Source organism: Bufo bufo, chromosome 5 (assembly GCF_905171765.1).
Source record: "Bufo bufo chromosome 5, aBufBuf1.1, whole genome shotgun sequence".
NCBI classification, from domain to species: Eukaryota; Metazoa; Chordata; class Amphibia; order Anura; family Bufonidae; genus Bufo; species Bufo bufo.
The window spans coordinates 276,884,011-276,903,327 of record NC_053393.1 but is presented as its reverse complement, the minus strand read 5'-3'; the positions used below and the strand labels follow the sequence as shown (position 1 = coordinate 276,903,327).

The window sequence follows — 19,317 nt, the reverse complement described above, 5'->3', positions numbered from 1 at the left end:
TTGCAGCCCTCTAGCTCTTTCCATGACATTTTTACAGCCATTTTAGTGCTCAAAACTTCGGGTCCCAAACCCAAATTTTTTTTTCAAGTCCAGGTGTCCGCTCAACTCTATATACGACCCTTTGCGGGCAGGGTCAGCTCTCCTTCTGTACCAGTTTGTAACTTGTCTTGTTCATGCTTATTGCAATGTTTGTTTGTTTTTTTCGTATGTATAGCACCATGGAATTGATGGCACTTTAATAATAATAATAATAATAATAATAATTATTATTATTATTATTATAATACCAATAAAGTAAATTAGTAACAGTGATCTGCATGTATATGTCCTAGTTAATCCATTTACCTTGTTCTCCTATTTGTTTGTCTTTTCATTTAGAGAAATACAACGTCAACAGAAGAAGGAATGTATATTTGGAGATACATGGTTATTTTACGGTTGCCGCAGCCATGATAAGGACTATTTATTTAGGTAATTGCATTCAAATTTATATTACACATTAACAGTTACAGTCATGATTGTAAAGTTTTACAAAGCGACAATGATTTTGTGGTTTTGAATCCAACCAGGACGACCCCTGTATGTTTTAAATTTTCTTCCACTCTAAAAACAGCCACTTAATTATTTTGACTACTTTAGATTAGCACTGTTACATCCAAGATTTTATGTTCCTTTAAAACTGAACATATATTCTGTCTAGATTATTTATTTTTTATTCACATGGAATTACTGTAGAATTTTTTTTTTCACATGATTTTATATGCTACTGGGTTTTACCATTGGGAGAAAGCTGAGGATATGCCACCTTTGGGGGCATTTTTTTTTATTATTGCTTTGTACTCATTTTGAGCTAAAAAAAATCTTTTTTTCAATTAGTCTTTATTAAGAATGTTGAACTCCTGTCTCTTTGAGATTCTGTAGTAGCAGGATCTGACCTTTGACTCTGTTCCATCAGGCAGCTCAGCTGACAGCTCCTTATCTCTGATCTCTGACCTCCTAAACACTCATTAAAGCTCAATACTTAGCCTACTGAGAAAAGTGTTTATGACCTTTTAGTAATGTAGCGATATGGTTATTAGATGACCAGCACAAAGTGAAAGTACGATTCACACACCTAGACAGTCAACCCTGTCTGACGGAATGGATCAGTACTTTTAATAAATACCAATTGAAAAAAAGTGTTTTCGCCCCAAATGAGTAACATGCAATCATAAAAATATCATGAGTAACATGCAATCATAAATAAAAAATTGCCCCTGAAGGTGTAAATAGCCTGTAATGCAAAATGACCGCTTTTGTGTGCAGGCTATGTATGGAGTTAGCTGATGAGCTGAGTCCGCTTCATACATGGCAGATGTCGACTGTGTAATACAGCTGCCACCTGGCCTCAATCTTGGATCCCGGTCATTTAGCTGCTCAGAGACATCTGAGCAATTAGACAGAGGGAGGCAACTTCTTCTGTCCATCAGACCCTCCACAGCAAAATAGATTCCTTTATTTTTCTGCATCTTCTGAGCATTGCACATTATACAGTGCCTTGTGAAAGTATTAACCCTCTTAGTATTTTTCCTGTTTTTTTGCATTATAATGGATTAACCTGAAAAAATAGTTTAAAGAGGACCTTTCATGGTTTTGTATTAATTGAGATAAATACCTTTACTAGCGGGGTACCCCCGGCTGATGCTGCCACCCTGCCTGATTTTTTAAAATATCGCTCCTGCGCCCCACTGTGCCCCCCCCCCCCTGTAGCTTTCACGCTCAGTATGCTAATACTGAGCATCGGTACAGGGAGGAAGAGATGACAGGGTTTCTCAATGGGCTTCTTCTCCCTGGCTGGCTGTGATGCTGAGAGCATCACAGCCAGGGAGAAAAAACTCACCTTCTCCCTGACTGTAATTGGATCGTGGCACAGCCAGGGAGAAGGAGAAGCCCATTGAGAAACCCTGGCGTCTCCTCCTCCCTGTACCGATGCTCAGTATTGGCATACTGAGCGCAAAAACTACGGGGGGGGGGGCACAGCGGGGTGCAGGAGCGATATTTAAAAAAATCAGGCAGGGTACCCCGCAAGTAAAGGTATTTATCTCCATTAATACAAAACCATGAGAGGTCCTCTTTAAATTGTTACAGTGAAATAAAAAAATGCCTTGTTTCAAAAATAAAAGCTGAATAGTTGTGATTGCATATGCGTTCACCTCCTTTGCAATCAACCCCTTAAATAAAGTCTGGTACAAGAAATTAAAGGGTTTGTCGAGATTTAAATATTGATATCAATATCTGATCGGTGGAGGTCTGACACCCAGGAGCCCCGCTGATCAGCTGCTTGAAAAGTCACCGGCTCCCCTGTGAGCACCGCTGCCTTCTCCATGCTGACCCAGCACAGCGTTTTAAATTATATAGTGGCTGTGCTTGGTATTTAAGCTTAGCCCCATTCACTTGTGTGAGGCTGAGCTGCACCTAGGCCATGTGACCGTTGAACGTGTTGTCACTCAGCCTAGAGAAATCTGTGAGAAGGCCGCGGTGCTATGTGAGTACCACTACCTTCTCGAAAAGCTGATCAGTGGGGATCCCGGGTGTTGGATCCCCACCGATCAGATACTGATGACCTACAGTATCTAGAGGATAGTTCATCAGTATTTTAAGTCTCGGCAAACCTCTATAACTTCCCCCAGTCGTCTCCACTACGGCACCCATGAGTTGGCCCTGCCCCTATCAGGGACAGGAAAACCATGCAGAGAGGTTAAATTTCCCTTCCCCACTTCCCCCTTCATTGTTTTTTACCTGTCCCTGTTCAGTGGGGAAGATACAGAGAGTGTCAGGGCTGAGGCCCTGGAATTGTGGGTGGGCAAAGGAAGTAGGCAATGCCCATTGTTCCCAACCTTCTTCGGCTGGTCTGTGCCTAAGGTTTGCGAAACACAGGCAAGTGTAATCTCTCCTTTCCCACAGTATCAGTGGCTTCGGGAAGTGGTTTCGGCACAGTGCATATACGCTGAGCGCCATGGAAAGCGCCATGTTGGTGGTCGCTTCTGGTGCAGCATTCAGTTAAGGGAGACAGCTCCAGCCGGAGAGTGTGCTGCCCTTAGTGTGATATAGAAATGGAGGGTGCCATATTAGTGATGTCACTTCTGTGATGTCACGCCATCAGCACAAGATGGGAAGGCGGCATATAAGCCGGATGAGAGAAGCTTCCTCCTCAGTGTGAGTTAACACTGGGAAGAGTTGCAGGCAGAATTCATGCAGTGGTAGTCCCAGGAGGTGCCGAGATATATACCACAGTCCAGTGAATGCAGGTTCAAGTCACAGGTCCAGTAAGTCACATTTTTTTTCCCTGAGGTGTACTGTATATTTTCTTTTATTTATTTGGCTTAAAATATTGTGCCATTTGGTTAAGTATCTTATGCTCTCTTTTAGGGAGACAAAGATGCGGTACCTAAAGAAAAAAGCAGTTCAGATAAATGCGCTGTTTGCAATAAGAAACAGGATCCATCATACAAAAAACCCATATGTCCTTCATGCACATCAAAATTTGTGCAGGAAGAATCCCCGTGTTTTTAGGAACGACATTAGATCTTTGGTAAAGGAGGATATCCAGTCTGCTATGTCTGGTCTTACTGCAGAGAGCAGTTGTCCTCTGATTCTGAAGACTTGTCCGATGCTGAATTTTCTGATAGAGAAGAGGGAGAACATATTGATTCATCTTCTGAAGAAGAGGAGAAAAAGTTCTTCTTTTCTACAGATTATTTTAGACCAACTAAATAGAGCAATACGGAACACAATGGAAATTGAAAAAGTTAAAAAAGCCACGTATATTTAAGATAATATAATAGTTAGCCCCTTTCATGTTGATAGGGGATCATGTCACACAACAAGAATACTCCTTTCAATTCCAGGGTGTAATGTAAGTCAAAGTGTGCAGAACAACTAACGGATGTTCTTACGGACATGTTTAATACCTCCCTGAGCAGTGCTGTCAGTGCTGAGGAATTACACAGTCTTGGTAACATTTGAAAAGGGCTTACTTTGCACAATGGTTATAAGTCATTATGTTTATACTTCAAAGTGACTACTATCATGCGTGTCCCGAAGAAGTCTCCAGTGTTTTGTCTCAATGACCCACCGTCCTGTTGCGCCCACGTCTATCTTCATGAAGTGCTTCAAGAGGCTTGTCTTGAGGCATATGTAGAACATGCTGCCACTCTTCATGGACCCCTGCAGTTCGCACATCGTCCTAGCTGCTCTACAGATGGCATCATAGCTACTGCTTTACATCTGGCTCATGCATGTATGGAAAAGAAGAACACGTGTAAAGGTTTTTTTATAGATTTAATTTCAGTATTCACCACTATCGTTCCTGATAACAGTAAAGGAATTTAATACTACTTACCTGTGTCCTCTGACCACGGCAACAGAAGCGCTCCTTCATTTCTCCTTCGTTCCCAAATTTGTATTCCTCAGAACCTGATCGGAAAGCTTAGCTCACAGGGACTGACCACAGCATTTTAACTGAATCCTGGATTCCCTGATTAGGAGACCTCACAGAAAATTTGCTGAGGAATTACACAGTCTTGGTAACATTTGAAAAGGGGTTACTTTGCACAATGGTTATAAGTCATTATGTTTATACTTTTTTATCGATACATTGTGCATTGCTTTTAGAGTATTACACTGTGCGGCTATGCTCTACGCTATACTGTACAGTATGTTTTTTTTTACATTTCTCTGTAACGCACCTAGTTGATCAGTTAGGATCTCAACTGCGGAAGCAATGGACATGCACTATTATCCCACTGCCCTTGTTCTTGGCTGTGGGATTCGCGGTTACTCAGTATGTACCCCAGGCGTCTCTCTCAGTCTTGGGCGGAGAGTTTGGGGTAACAAAATCATTTACCGCTATCCATCTATTTAGTATTACTGCTGGAGAGGAAGGTCTCCCAGTATTACAGGAGTCACAAGTTAGTATAAGCTTGTGCACAGTTCAGAGTTAGTATCTAGTATGCAATAGGTTCAGGGTTAGTATATAGCATGTCCTCAGTTTAGTATATTGTATGCCATAGGTTCAGAGCATGTCCACAGTTTAGTATATAGTATGCAGTAGGTTCAGAACATGTCCACAGTTTAGTATATAGTATGCAGTAGGTTCAGAGTTAGTATAGCATGTCCACAGTTTAGTATATAGTATGCAGTAGGTTCAGAGCATGTCCACAGTTTAGTATATAGTATGCAGTAGGTTCAGAGTTAGTATAGCATGTCCACAGTTTAGTATATAGTATGCAGTAGGTTCAGAGCATGTCCACAGTTTAGTATATAGTATGCAGTAGGTTCAGAGTTGGTTTGGGAGTATCGTCTCACACCAGTCAGGAACCACCCCACTCAGAGTTCCAGGACATTAATCAGAGCAGGTAACAGGCATATACTTGCGGTTAGTTGGTCCTGGCTAGGAAGCCAGCAGTGGGGAAGCCAGTGGCAAGAAGGTAGACAGTCCTTCACGCTGTTGTTAGGGATCCAGGTCTGGATATGTGGACAGAGTCCTCAGATGCAGTGGAGCTAGCAGGGTGCACACTCCATTAGTGGAACACCCTGCTTAGCACCTGTCTTCTATTTAAGGGCCGGACGGTAAGTGGGCGGAGTCACAGGAGGGCCCAGCAGCCACTGCGTTCCACGCTGGAGCGCAAGCCAGCGTAACACAGGCGGTCGCTGCGTTCCACGCTGGAACGCAAGCCAGCGTATCATCGCAGACGGCCGGTGCGTTCCACGCTGGAGCGCAAGTCAGCGTATCGTCACAGGGAGCCGCTGTGATCCAGGCTGTACTGTTACAGTACCCCCCCCTTAAGGGACCCCTCCGGGGTACCCCACTAGGAGAGGGTCGGTTGGGAAATCTTCTATGGAACAATCTTTGGAGTCTGGGTGCATGAACGTTTTGCACATCTTCCCAAGAGTCATCCTGGGGACCATACCCCTTCCATCTAATGAGATACTGGATCTTCCCCCGTCTTCTTCTGGAATCAATGAGCTGCTCAACTTCAAATTCTTCTTCTCCTTGGACCTCTATCGGAGGCAAGGGTCGAGGATCACTTGATGGGAACGGCCTAGATCTAAACGGCTTCAGTAGTGACACGTGGAATGTGGGATGTACCTGTAATCGCGGAGGAAGGGTGAGTCTCACCGTGTTGGGGTTAATAATTCTTTCTATCGGAAAAGGACCCAGGAATTGTCTTCCCAATTTCTTGGAAGGTACCCCCAACCGAAGGTTTTTTGTTGATAACCAAACCGAGTCCCCGACCTGGTAGGGAGGACTTTCTCTCCTACGACGGTCGTAGTAACACTTCTGTCTTTCTTTTGCCCGTTGAAGGTTGTCTTTTAGCGTCTTAAGGGTAGTTTGCAAAGTGGTCAGATAATCGTCTGTGGCTGGAACGTTTGTGGGAAGGCTGGTTTGAGGAAGAGACCTAGGGTGAAATCCGTAATTAGCAAAGAATGGAGTATGTAATGTGGAGGAATTCGTAGAATTATTATAGGCGAATTCAGCGAGAGGAAGTAGGCCCTCCCAGTCATCCTGGAGAAAAGAGCAGTGACATCTGAGATACTGTTCCAGACACTGATTCACCCTTTCAGTCTGCCCATTAGTTTGGGGGTGATAGGCGGTAGACATTCTGTGGTCGATTTGAAGTCTGGAACAAAGTGCTCTCCAGAATTTGGATACGAATTGCGAACCCCTGTCTGATATGACCTGGCTAGGAATTCCATGTAACTTAATAATATTAGACAGGAATACCACGGCCGTTTCCTTGGAGGAGGGTAACTTCTTGAGGGGCACGAAGTGTGCCATCTTAGTCAGCAAATCCACTACCACCATGATGGTGTTGTTTCCTCTGGAAAGGGGAAGTTCAACTATGAAATCCATCGAGACCCATTCCCAGGGTCTGTTGGCGATGGGAAGACTCAGTAGGAGACCATAAGGTCGGTTTCTGTGAGTTTTACATGAGGCACAGGTCTCGCACGTGGAAACGTATTCCTCAATTTGTTTGGTCATCTTTGACCACCAGAAGTTCCTGCGTATCAGGGTTGTGGTTTTAGCAATGCCGGGTTGTCCCGCGAGGGGTAAATCATGGCAAAGTTTGATCACCTGATTGGTGAGGGAGGGTGGTATGTACAGTTGGCTGTCCTTGTAAAGGAGACCCTGTTGGTTCTGCGAAAGACCAGGGGGGGTATTAGCATGGTCATTAATTAGAGCATCCTTGAGCTGGGTTTCCAACGTTATGGTGGCAAGGACGAGTTTCTTCGGTGGAATGATCCATGTGGCAGTCGCTGTGATCCAGTCGTGACAAGGCGTCGGCCTTCCCATTTTTTGAGCCTGGTCGGTATGTAATTTGGAAGTTAAACCTGTCAAAAAAAAAACTCCACCGTACTTGACGGCCTGATAATGTTTTATTGGTTTTCAGGTATTGTAGATTACGGTGATCCGTATAAATTGTGATGGGGTGTATTGATCCTTCAAGTAAATGCCTCCAATTTTCCAGGGAGCACTTTATGGCGAGGAGTTCCTTTTCGCCTATGGGGTAATTGAATTCGGCGGTATTTAGAGTCCGGGAGTAGAACCCGATAGGATGTAACGGAGTTGAAAAAGAGCTTCGCTGGGACAGAACAGCTCCTATGGCTGCCTGGGATGCGTCTACTTCCAGCACGTAGTGATGGTTCGGATTTGGGAGAGTCAGTATCGGTGCCGTAGTGAACCTGTTCTTTAATAACTCAAACGCTGATTGGGCGTCCTTGGACCAAACGAACTTCGTGTTGACACTAGTTAAGCGGGTTAGTGGTTTAGTGGTAGCGGAGAAATCTTTAATGAATTTCCTATAGAAGTTTGAGAACCCGAGGAACCGTTGAAGAGCTTTCCTGGAATCCGGAATCGGCCAATTTTGGATGCAAGTGATTTTTGAGGGATCCATCTGGATACCTTTGGGTGAAATTATGTATCCGAGGAAGGGAAGAGAGGTAGTCTCGAATACACATTTTTCCTGTTTGACGTATAAGCGATGAACACTTAACCGTGCGAGAACCCAACGGACATGTTTCCTGTGATCGTGTAAGTTATCGGAATACACTAGTATATCATCAAGATAGATGATTACACATACGTCCAGTAGATCCCTAAAGATGTCGTTAATAAAATTTTGGAATGTGGCAGGGGCGTTGCATAACCCGAAGGGCATCACTGTATACTCGAAGAGACCATACCGAGTGCGGAAAGCTGTCTTCCATTCATCACCTTTTCTGATCCTAATTAAGTTGTATGCGCCTCTCAAATCCAGCTTGGTGTAGATTGTTGCTGTTTGTAATCTTTCTATGAGTTCGGATATTAGTGGCAAGGGGTACCGATTTTTGATTGTTACTTTGTTCAAGGCTCTGTAATCTATAATGGGCCTTAGGCTTGAGTCTTTGTTTCTCACAAAGAACATCCCTGCTGCTGCCGGGGAGGTTGAAGGCTGAATAAAACCTTTTCGTAAGTTCTCTTCTAGGTACTGTTTGAGGTGAACAAGTTCTGGTTGTGCCAATGGATAAATTCTACCCGTGGGTATCTCACTACCCGGCAGCAAGTCTATGGGGCAATCGTAAGATCTATGGGGCGGAAGAGATTCCGCCTTCTTTGCGCTGAATACCTCAGCAAAGTCTGCGTATCGGCTGGGGACCTGGTTCACTCCCACGTGCATGAGAGATTTGAGAGGAAAGCAGGTCTCCATACAATAAGGTGACGTAAACTGAACTCTCCCCTGTTTCCATAGGAGGGTTGGCTGGTGTATTTGCAACCATGGCAACCCAAGAATCACGGGAAACAATGGAGAGTGTATGATATCAAAGGATAAGAATTCTGTGTGGTTATTTTCACATGTCACCATGAGGGGTTGAGTCTGACTGTGGATAGGACTAGAAGTGGTACCGTCAATGAAACTCACGGATATCGGAACGTTTTTTCTCATGTGGGGAATTTTATTTCGCTCAACCAAATGCATATCGATAAAATTCCCCGAAGCTCCCGTGTCCACCATGGCTTCAACGATAATCCGGTTTTGGTCCCACTGTAAGGTGAGAGACGTGTTTATGTAACCACCAGTACTATTTTTTGTACTGCCTAAGGTACAAGACGTGCCGCTCTTACCTTCGCACTTCTTACGTATCGCGGGGCATCCGTCAACGGTATGGTCAGCAGACGCACAATATAAACAGAGGTTGAGGTTACGTCTCCTGGCTTTCTCTCTCTTGGTCAGAGGACCTCGGATCGCCCCAATCTCCATCATCTCTACAGCAGGACCCTGGCTGGACGGTCTTGGGTTGGGTGTGAAGCCTGAGACTCTCTCGGCTCTGCGTTCCCTCAGCCGTCTGTCAATGGTGGTGGCCTTCTGCATCAAGGCATTAAGTGTAAGTGGTAATTCTCCTCGGGCTAATTCGTCCTTCAGGGCCTCGGAAAGACCTAGGCGAAACTGATTCCTAAGGGTGAGGTCATTCCATTCAGTCTCCCGGGCCCAGCGAGTGTATTCCGCAATAAAGTCCTCTACAGGTCGTCTCCCTTGTTTAAGGCTGCGTATAGCGGTCTCAGCGGTCAGCTGTTTACTATGGTCCTCGTAGAGAAGGGCCATTTTTTCAAGGAACAGAGGGAAGGATTCCAGGACTGGGTCTTCTTTTTCTAAATAAGTATTGGCCCATGCTCTGGGCTCCCCCCTGAGGTATGAGATCATGGTAAGTACTTTTGTTCTGTCAGTTAGGTAAGTCCGGTGATGCAGCTCAAACATTAGTTTGCACGCGTTCAGGAAATCCCTGAACTGCCTTCGGTCACCCGCGAATATCTCAGGTGGGCTGACCTTGGGTTCTGGTCCATCACGGGGGTGTCCTGGCCCCTGAGTGACAAGTTGCCGTATTGCCTGGTTTTCTAGCTGGAGATGTTGTATAGTCACATTGAGGGTCTCCACCCTCTTAGTGAGGGTGACGAGGTGACCTGCAACCTCCGCTGGATCCATGTGGGTTCCACTAATATGTAACGCACCTAGTTGATCAGTTAGGATCTCAACTGCGGAAGCAATGGACATGCACTATTATCCCACTGCCCTTGTTCTTGGCTGTGGGATTCGCGGTTACTCAGTATGTACCCCAGGCGTCTCTCTCAGTCTTGGGCGGAGAGTTTGGGGTAACAAAATCATTTACCGCTATCCATCTATTTAGTATTACTGCTGGAGAGGAAGGTCTCCCAGTATTACAGGAGTCACAAGTTAGTATAAGCTTGTGCACAGTTCAGAGTTAGTATCTAGTATGCAATAGGTTCAGGGTTAGTATATAGCATGTCCTCAGTTTAGTATATTGTATGCCATAGGTTCAGAGCATGTCCACAGTTTAGTATATAGTATGCAGTAGGTTCAGAACATGTCCACAGTTTAGTATATAGTATGCAGTAGGTTCAGAGTTAGTATAGCATGTCCACAGTTTAGTATATAGTATGCAGTAGGTTCAGAGCATGTCCACAGTTTAGTATATAGTATGCAGTAGGTTCAGAGTTAGTATAGCATGTCCACAGTTTAGTATATAGTATGCAGTAGGTTCAGAGCATGTCCACAGTTTAGTATATAGTATGCTGTAGGTTCAGAGTTGGTTTGGGAGTATCGTCTCACACCAGTCAGGAACCACCCCACTCAGAGTTCCAGGACATTAATCAGAGCAGGTAACAGGCATATACTTGCGGTTAGTTGGTCCTGGCTAGGAAGCCAGCAGTGGGGAAGCCAGTGGCAAGAAGGTAGACAGTCCTTCAAGCTGTTGTTAGGGATCCAGGTCTGGATATGTGGACAGAGTCCTCAGATGCAGTGGAGCTAGCAGGGTGCGCACTCCATTAGTGGAACACCCTGCTTAGCACCTGTCTTCTATTTAAGGGCCGGACGGTAAGTGGGCGGAGTCACAGGAGGGCCCAGCAGCCACTGCGTTCCACGCTGGAGCGCAAGCCAGCGTAACACAGGCGGTCGCTGCGTTCCACGCTGGAACGCAAGCCAGCGTATCATCGCAGACGGCCGGTGCGTTCCACGCTGGAGCGCAAGTCAGCGTATCGTCACAGGGAGCCGCTGTGATCCAGGCTGTACTGTTACATTCTCTTGCACATGTACATGGGCATTTTATATAGTTTTTATTATTTTCTAGCACCATCTTGGAGGAACTCAGTTTTTTTTTTACTCTGTAGTGTAAACACTGTATATAGTTGGAATGACAAGTTTCACAGCCAAAAAACCCTGGCTTCTTAAAGAAGGTTTTCCAGGATCTTCTGGATAGGTCATCAGTATCTGATCGGTGGGTGTCCGATACAGGACCCCCACGATCAGCTGTTTTGAGAAGGCATCGGTGCTCCTTTGCTTACTATGCACAGCGTTGTATATTGTATAGTAGCTGTGCTTGGTATCACACTCAGCCCCATTCACTTAAATGGAGTTGAGCTGCTCCTAGGCCATGTGACCGATGAACGTGTTGTCAGTCAGCCTAGGAAAAGCAGAGAGAAGGCTCACAGGAGCGCTGGTGCCTTCTAAAACAGCTGATCGACAGGGGTCCCTGAGGATAGGTCATCATTATTAAAAACTCAGGAAAAAACTTTAATTCTGTTAAGTTTGGTAGAAATACCTAAGGTCAGGCCAATTCATTAGAGAATTTTGTACATAAACACAATTTTCAAAATCCTTACCTCATAAGTAAAGAGCCACAATAGTCTCATCCTCTAGGAGATTATATTGCTTGTATGCTGGGTAAATAACTTTTAGAAGCACCAGGTATATTTTTAAGGCTACTTTCACACTAGCGTTCGGGGCTCCGCTTGTGAGCTCCATTTGAAGGGGCTCACAAGCGGCCCCGAATGCATCCGTACTGCCCTAATGCATTCTGACTGGACGCGGATCCGCTCAGAATGCATCAGTCTGGCAGCGTTCAGCCTCCGCTCCGCTCAGCAAGCGGACACCCGAACGCCTGGCCGTGTGGAGGCAAACGGATCAGTCCAGACTTACAATGTAAGTCAATGGGGACGGATCCGTTTGAATTTGACACTATATGGCTCAATTTTCAAACGGATCCGTCCCCCATTGACTTTCAATGTAAAGTCTGGACGGATCCGTTTGAAGCTACTTTCAGACTTAGAATTTTTTCTACAATATAATGCAGACGGATCCGTTCTGAACGGATCCAAAGTCTGCATTATATGAGCGGATCCATCTGGGCAGACCCCAGACGGATCCGCTCTGAACGGTAGTGTGAAAGTAGAAGTTTAGCATCCGATGCATCTAAAGTATGTTCAACTTGCATATTTTGCAGGCAACATAACTTAAATTTGCATTCCACATATGAATATAACGTGTTATAACAAAGGATAAAACTTTTGATCAGACAAATTTTGCTAAGTTTGCCTAGAAAAGGATTGGTTGTATTCATACTGTATGTTGGAATATTCTTTGCTCTTAAAGGATAACTGTCATATTATTTTTTATTTTTTGCTAAAGTGTAGGGCAAGTGATAGGTAACAATTTTGCAATAGACTTTATTTAGCCAAAACATTTATTTTTGGTAGAAAACTGGGGCTGAAATGGCCCTTAGCAGCACTCTTCAAAAGAGCGTTGCTAAGGGCCATCCGTCTCTGATTAGAAAAGATGGGCTGTGCAGCCAGACACTATGTTTCTGCCTCCCGTGCTTCCCTATGAGACAGAAGGCTGGGCACAGGAGTCTTAGGAGTTAAAATTACATTTATATTCTCCCTTTCTATGCAATCTAATCCTCCGTAACATTCACTGACCTGCGATACCTGTGATAATAATTCATGAATCAGCCGCCAGAAGTAGAATCACTGTGCGCAGTGAGCCGGTGGCTGCTTCATGAATTATTATCACAGGGATCGCAGGTCAGTGAATGTAACGGAGCATTAGATTGCATAGAAAGGGGGAATATAAATGTAATTTTAACTCCTAAGACTCCTGTGCCCAGCCTTCTGTTGCATTCTCTCTGTTTCCCTTAGGCCCAGTGATGTCATGACTAGTATCACTGGCCTGGGCGGGGCTATACCCCATTCAAGTGAATGGAGGTTAGCCGCGCCCAGGCCAGTGATACTAGTCGTGATATCACTGGGCCTAAGGGAAAACAGCTGATCGGAGGTGTTCCCGAGTGTCGGACCCCCGCTGTTCAGATGCTGATGATCTATCCAGAGGCCCAGTGACATCACAACTAGTATCACTGGCCAAGATTATCAGTTAAAAAGAACTGCAGAACCCTTTTAATGAAAGATATTAGTGGTCACATGGGAAATTCTCTTGTGAATTTGACGCTGTGTACTAATTCAGCTTATTCGCTGGTTCCAGTAGTTTAGCACTGCTGATTTGTCAGCTTCATCAACTTGAGAGAAGGTGAAAGATTGTGTAGACTGCTAGAATAGTTTGAAAGCATAGTGTGTCATTCACCATAATCACAAGCAAATGCGCGCCTTTGGTAAACACATGCTAGATGCAGACCTCAAAGACCAATCCAGGGTTTTGCCTGTTTTCAGCTTCTTCCGGGGCTGCTAAATCAGCAAAGCTGAACTACTGGAACCAGTCAATAAGTGGCATAGTGGGCATTCAGAAGATCGGACATGCCTCCAATAGCGCTTATGTGGAGAAACAAAAGAAGAGAAGCAAAGTTTGTGACTCTCCCCTGCCTGTCTTTGTTTAGATGGTGGTGAGTTACCTCTGGATATTTCTGACTAGGAAGTCTGACAGGAATCTAGTGATAGTCTAATAAGATTAAGGATTTTGAGAAATAGTACTATCTCTCCATGTTCTAGACCAGGGGTGGGCAACCTGCAGCACTCCAGCTGTTGTGAAAATACATTCCCAGCATGCTCCATTCATGTCTATGAGAGTTCTGAGAAGAGCAGAGAAAGTATGCATGCTAGGAGTTGTAGTTTCACAACAGCTGGAGTGCCACAGGTTGCCCACCCATCTAGACTATAAGTTGGATAGGACAGAGGGTTCTGGAGCTCTGGGTCATGCATCAGCTGTGTTTAGTAGCTTACTCCGTAAATTTGGTAGGTCGAACAGTTGGAGAAGACTGAATCCTGGGAAACAGATTTTTTTTTTTTTATATATATATATATAATTTCTTGTCTAGAATTGATCTAGCTTTGGCTATTTATACTGTTGTGGTAAATATTAATAGTTGTAAAACTGTACATAGGTTACAAAAAGACAATATAACTATTCGACAAAACTAACATTTCAGCTCGCTTTCCATAGTAAACTTAACTAAGATGGCCGACAAGCACATGGTAAAGATGGCCGACAAGCACATGGTAAAGATGGCCGACAAGCACATGGTCATCACACAGAGGAAATCAAGATAGTGTGTACAAAATCCAGCAATAAAACTCTCTAAATACTGTCTCTAATGTACAAACACTAAAACCAATTGCTGCCTCTATAAACCTCTATAAAATTGCCTCTTACAAAATCACAGTAACATAAAAGTTAAGAAGTTACAAAAAACACAATACCCTGTACTACTCAAAAACACAATACCCTGTACTACTCAAAATGAGAGTAAGGAAAAGGATATTACCTTATGCCGGCCTTTTTTGCTTTTTGAAAATTAAGCTGTGTCTCCTTTAAGTTCTGCTGATAACGGGGGAAAAAATTACCTCCTTACTGAGCTCGCCATCTGTTGTGGCAAATATTAATAGTTGTAATCCGCTCGCATCAAAGTTTGTGTAAGGAAAAAGGTGAATCCCTTCTCTCAGCCCCAGTCAGAGACAAACCCAGGTGTTACCATCTTGATTGAAAATTCTGAGCAACTCCTTCCGCCCTGCTCAGTCTGCTCACCTTTATTTACTAACAAAAGGTGTAAAAGGGGCTGGCCCAAGACAAGGATACAGGAAGTTATAACATGCAGGAAGTGATGTCAAAGGACAGGGCGGGGCAATCAATGTGGCCGCCCACCCCCCATCACTGTCAGCATGGACCTCATTCAATACTGCTCAAAGGTGATCAGTATCTAATAAAGATCATTCTACTGGTTCCCATAGGCTTGAAATTATCTGCGAGACATTGCTACGGCTATTGTCAGTATACGGTACTAGTATACCGACAAGGCAGATATGCATGTCTTAAAAGCAGATATGTCTCCAAGCCCACGAGAATGTTTTCATACTGACTGTTTTACCACTGGTCCCGATTCAGCCAAAGTACCCTCTGCTAGAGCGCTCTTTGGCTAAATCAGACACAGGGAGACAGATGACAATCTATAAAAACACACCCACATCCTAAAGTAAAATGTCCGCATAATAAAATTTCCACAACAGTCCCTCCTCTTTGTCATATGCTCCCCAATGTCCCTTGACGGATCTCGATCTTCTTCTTTGAAAAAAACTGTCTTGTAAAACCTAACAGATGATGGAAAACAGAAAGTCAATCTTGACACGTAGCTTCTTTTCTTCGGGAGGTGACTTAGGAGGTGGCGTTTCGCGTTGGTCGCCGGCTGGTTTGGGATCCTCTGCATCTGGTCCATGGATTGGTCTTCAGGGTGTCTTGTCTGTTCGGGCTTCGGTAACTCAGTCGATTAGACATCAGGAACATCTCACTCCGGCGTATAGAAGGAATGGAAACAAAAAACATAAGTACATGTCCTATTTCCTTTCGCCCGGATCCAATGGAAAACCAGCGGGCCCCAAGACCTCCCAAAGCTTTAAAAAGGATTCTGACCCTCACTAGTCATAGCTCCGCCTCTGTCCTGCTCCTGTCAGTATGGGCCTGACCCTTGTCAATGGTGTCTGCTACCCAGGCATAACCTTCCTCACAACTGGAGGATCCCACATCTACGGGTCGCCTAGCTGCCCGGACACCCATACAGGATTAATAAGCAAGGAGCAGGAGCCAGAGCTAAGGGTACTTTCACACTTGCGGCAGGACGGATCCGACATGCTGTTCACCATGTCGGATCCGTCCTGCGGCTGTTTCGCCGTGCCCCCGGGCCGCCCCCCGCCGGCTTAAGGCCGCCGGACTAAAATTACTGCATGTCAGGTTTTTTAGTCCGGCGGCTTTCTCCGTGCACCGCCGTGCTGCGCCGGAGCTCTGCCCCCTTCCTATTATAGTCAATGGGGACGGAGCGGCGGCCCGGGGGCACGGCGAAACAGCCGCAGGACGGATCCGACATGGTGAACAGCATGTCGGATCCGTCCTGCCGCAAGTGTGAAACTAGCCTAATATTAATATTACCCTCTAGGAATATATTGTTATCAACAAATGCCTTCTTGTAACAAATAAACAAAAGTGATACTCTGCATTCTTTGAGCAGCTTCTTGCAGTGACCGGTGTGGATCCAGTTGTCTCGTCCCTCGAACTTCAGAGAGGTTGGCGTCATCAGCAGCACCTGAAATGGCCCAAGATATCTCGGCGCTAGTCCCGTCCTCGGATGTTTCTTTAGCACGACCCAATCACCTGGTTGACTAGAATGAACACTGGTTATTGAGTCTGGGTCCAGGAGAAGCTCCCGAACCCGGTGGTGGACATCGGGTAATAACCCGTGGGGCTGCCTGGGGGCATACCTGATGGAATAAAATGGTTACAGCGGAACATTCAGGCCATGGATCGGCCGTGATTTTTACCTTCTTTGCAAAAATCGGACCCAAGTACCAGAAAAGAAAAGGATTGACATTTGAGAGGTTAGAAAGTTTGAAGATCGTTGTTTTCTGCACCACTTTCCCCCCTTCTCATCGTCCTTAAAACCAGAACGAAGAGAAGCTGGATTAAACATGGTGCATCGTCTCAAGGTTAGATGGAGAGATGACGAAGGGATGAGAGAGAGAGAGAGATATAGAAAGAGAAAAGGAGAAAGAGATAGGGTGCTTCTCTTGGACTCTGCAGTCTTTGCGGGACGGGAGTACATGACAGTGTTAGTTCGCACTGTCTGGGACTTTTGAATGCCCTGTTGCTGGAGATCGATGGATTCGTGCAGCCACAGTTCTGCCTTCTGGAGGGAACCATGGCTTTGGAGTCTAGTGGGGAATTCACGGACAAACTTTTCCCAAATCCAGACCTCAAAGGTCCCTTCTTTGGGGATGGTCCACTCTGAACCTACAGTCCATTGGTGCCATGTGCTGCTTCGCTGTCCTATAGTCAGAAGTGGTACTCTTCTGTTCCCTAGATTTCCCTAAACCCATGCTCGAGCCTTCTAAAAGTAGGTGCGTCCACCTCCAGTGTCCCGCGACAAACGCTTGGACGGCTGCTACTCCGCTTCGTTCGCCTCTGAGTTGCCCTAGGGTTTCTGGCACCGACACACGGACTCCGTTCACCTTAGTTATACCTCAGGAAAAGGAGTAACAGTGTGAGGAAAAGGGCTCTCGCCGACACACGGCGGCCCTCTGAGTCTCCTAATGAGATATACCAGCCTCGGTTTTGGCTCTGAATAGTGACCTGACCACAGGATAAGGCTTCCAATTGACCTGGAGTGGAAAAAGGGGTGCACAGAGAACATACAGTATCTTCTGTGGGGACGAGGGGCGCACAGGAAACAAACACACAGTACTCCTGTAGGGAAAGGGGTTATTCACACAGCTATTGGTATGCCCAGGTGATATATATATCACCTTGTCTCCTTAAAAAAAAAGCTCATCAACTCACTTTCCTTTGCCTATATTATTCTATATAGTCAAGCTGAACAGCACACGAAGCCCTTTTTGCAGTGACTGATCAAAAACCTCTCACTCAGCAGCAACCCTTGAATTCAGACAATAGTTCCCACACAATATCATGAGACCCCCAGTACTCCTAACCAAATCTACAGAGAAAACAGAGGTAAATAAAGAGAAAAAAGAAAAAGAGAAAAGCGCCAAAATATGAAAAACCTAAAAAAAATTATAAAAAGGAAAAAATTTATAATAGGCTAAAAAATAAAAATGGGTTGGTAAATAAGGAAAAACTGAAAGAAACTTCAATAAAAACCTAAAAAATAAAAAATGGATTAGTAAAAGAAGAAGACCTGTAAACAGGAGAGAAAAACAAACATAGCAAACTTCAGTTACAGACAGTCCTGCTACATACATTGAGATTCAGTAAAAAGTTAATTTTAACTTAAATCCCAAAACTAATACAAAAACTAAACCCTTAGGAACACATACAATTGTATAGGACTGAATTAACAAATCAATGTCTTGGAGGGTTCCCCTGAAACCGTACAGGAGAATTTCTACCCACCCAGTCATTGAAATGTTAATTTGCCCAGCCCCAAACAGCTTCAGATTCCTACCAGAGAAGCAGGATTTAACATTTCAAGGTCCCAAAACCGTTTTTTCCTAGACCTTGACTGTCCCTGGGTTCTCTGCCTTTGCAAAGAAGCATGTCTGGGACCATTACCCCACCTTGCTGAATAAACCACTTCACTTCTAGGTGTGGTTCTGGGGTACTTAACATACCTGTGTCTGTTGCCATTAGCAACGTTACAATATCGTGCAATGTGCCCGTATTCCCTGCATGCAAAACAAAGGATAGCTCGCCTCCCTGCATAATACCTAGTCTGGGCACATGGCGATTTGATTTGGCGCACATTAACCATCCTAGCATGACTAGATCCCACACTACTATCTGTATTTAGTCCACTTACCACGGACTCATCTGAGGAATCTTCTGGCCTTGTGTTAATGCTTCCAACTCCAGGGTCAGACACATTGTCCATCTCTATCCCTGAGTCGGTTCCACTATCTGAACCACAATCCTCAGACTTCTCCATGCTTACAGTGCATACATTGCCTCTAATCCTAGACACATTACTCTCTAACGGTTGTTTCAATGACTCTGACAATTCCCTTACGGCATCCTGTGCGTGCGTCAGGCTTTCAGATAAACATTCATTCTCCTTGCGCAGCTCAGTATTACACCTCACAGTACATTCATAATTAGCGCTAGCTTCAGCTGCCTGCTGGACAAGAGTTCTCAATTTAACAATTTCCACTTTTAAATCTTCCACTTCTCCTTCCAAACTCAGCTTCAGCCTACAAGACTCCTGATATTTATCCGCTATCCACCCAGCAGCAAAAATCAGAGCATACTTGCCTTTCCTTTTGCGCCATTTTTTGGTACCGATCAGGTTTGCTACACAATTCTGGGCCTGCAGCCATGGATCAGTAGATCCCTGCATAGCCTGAAGAATGGCCACCGTGTCCTTCAACTTTGCTACTTCTTTAAAAATACTTTCCATTGCACAAAATACAAACACCACAATGGTTGCTACAAAAAACAAAACACTAGTACCAATTTCTAGGAGTTGTCCCAATACTTTTGGCACAGAACCTTTCTACACTGT

At 44.8% G+C, this 19,317-nt stretch overlaps 1 protein-coding gene across 2 annotated transcripts in view; it reads left to right on the top strand.

Annotated features, from left to right (window-relative positions):
* MTRR (5-methyltetrahydrofolate-homocysteine methyltransferase reductase) overlaps positions 1–19,317 on the top strand; it is a 1,123,497-nt gene that overhangs the window by 882,047 nt on the left and 222,133 nt on the right. For both annotated transcript variants that reach the window (XM_040431866.1, XM_040431867.1), the window contains exon 13: positions 379–471. In XM_040431866.1, the coding sequence (XP_040287800.1) occupies positions 379–471 (93 nt within the window). The remainder of the gene's footprint in view (positions 1–378; positions 472–19,317) is intronic.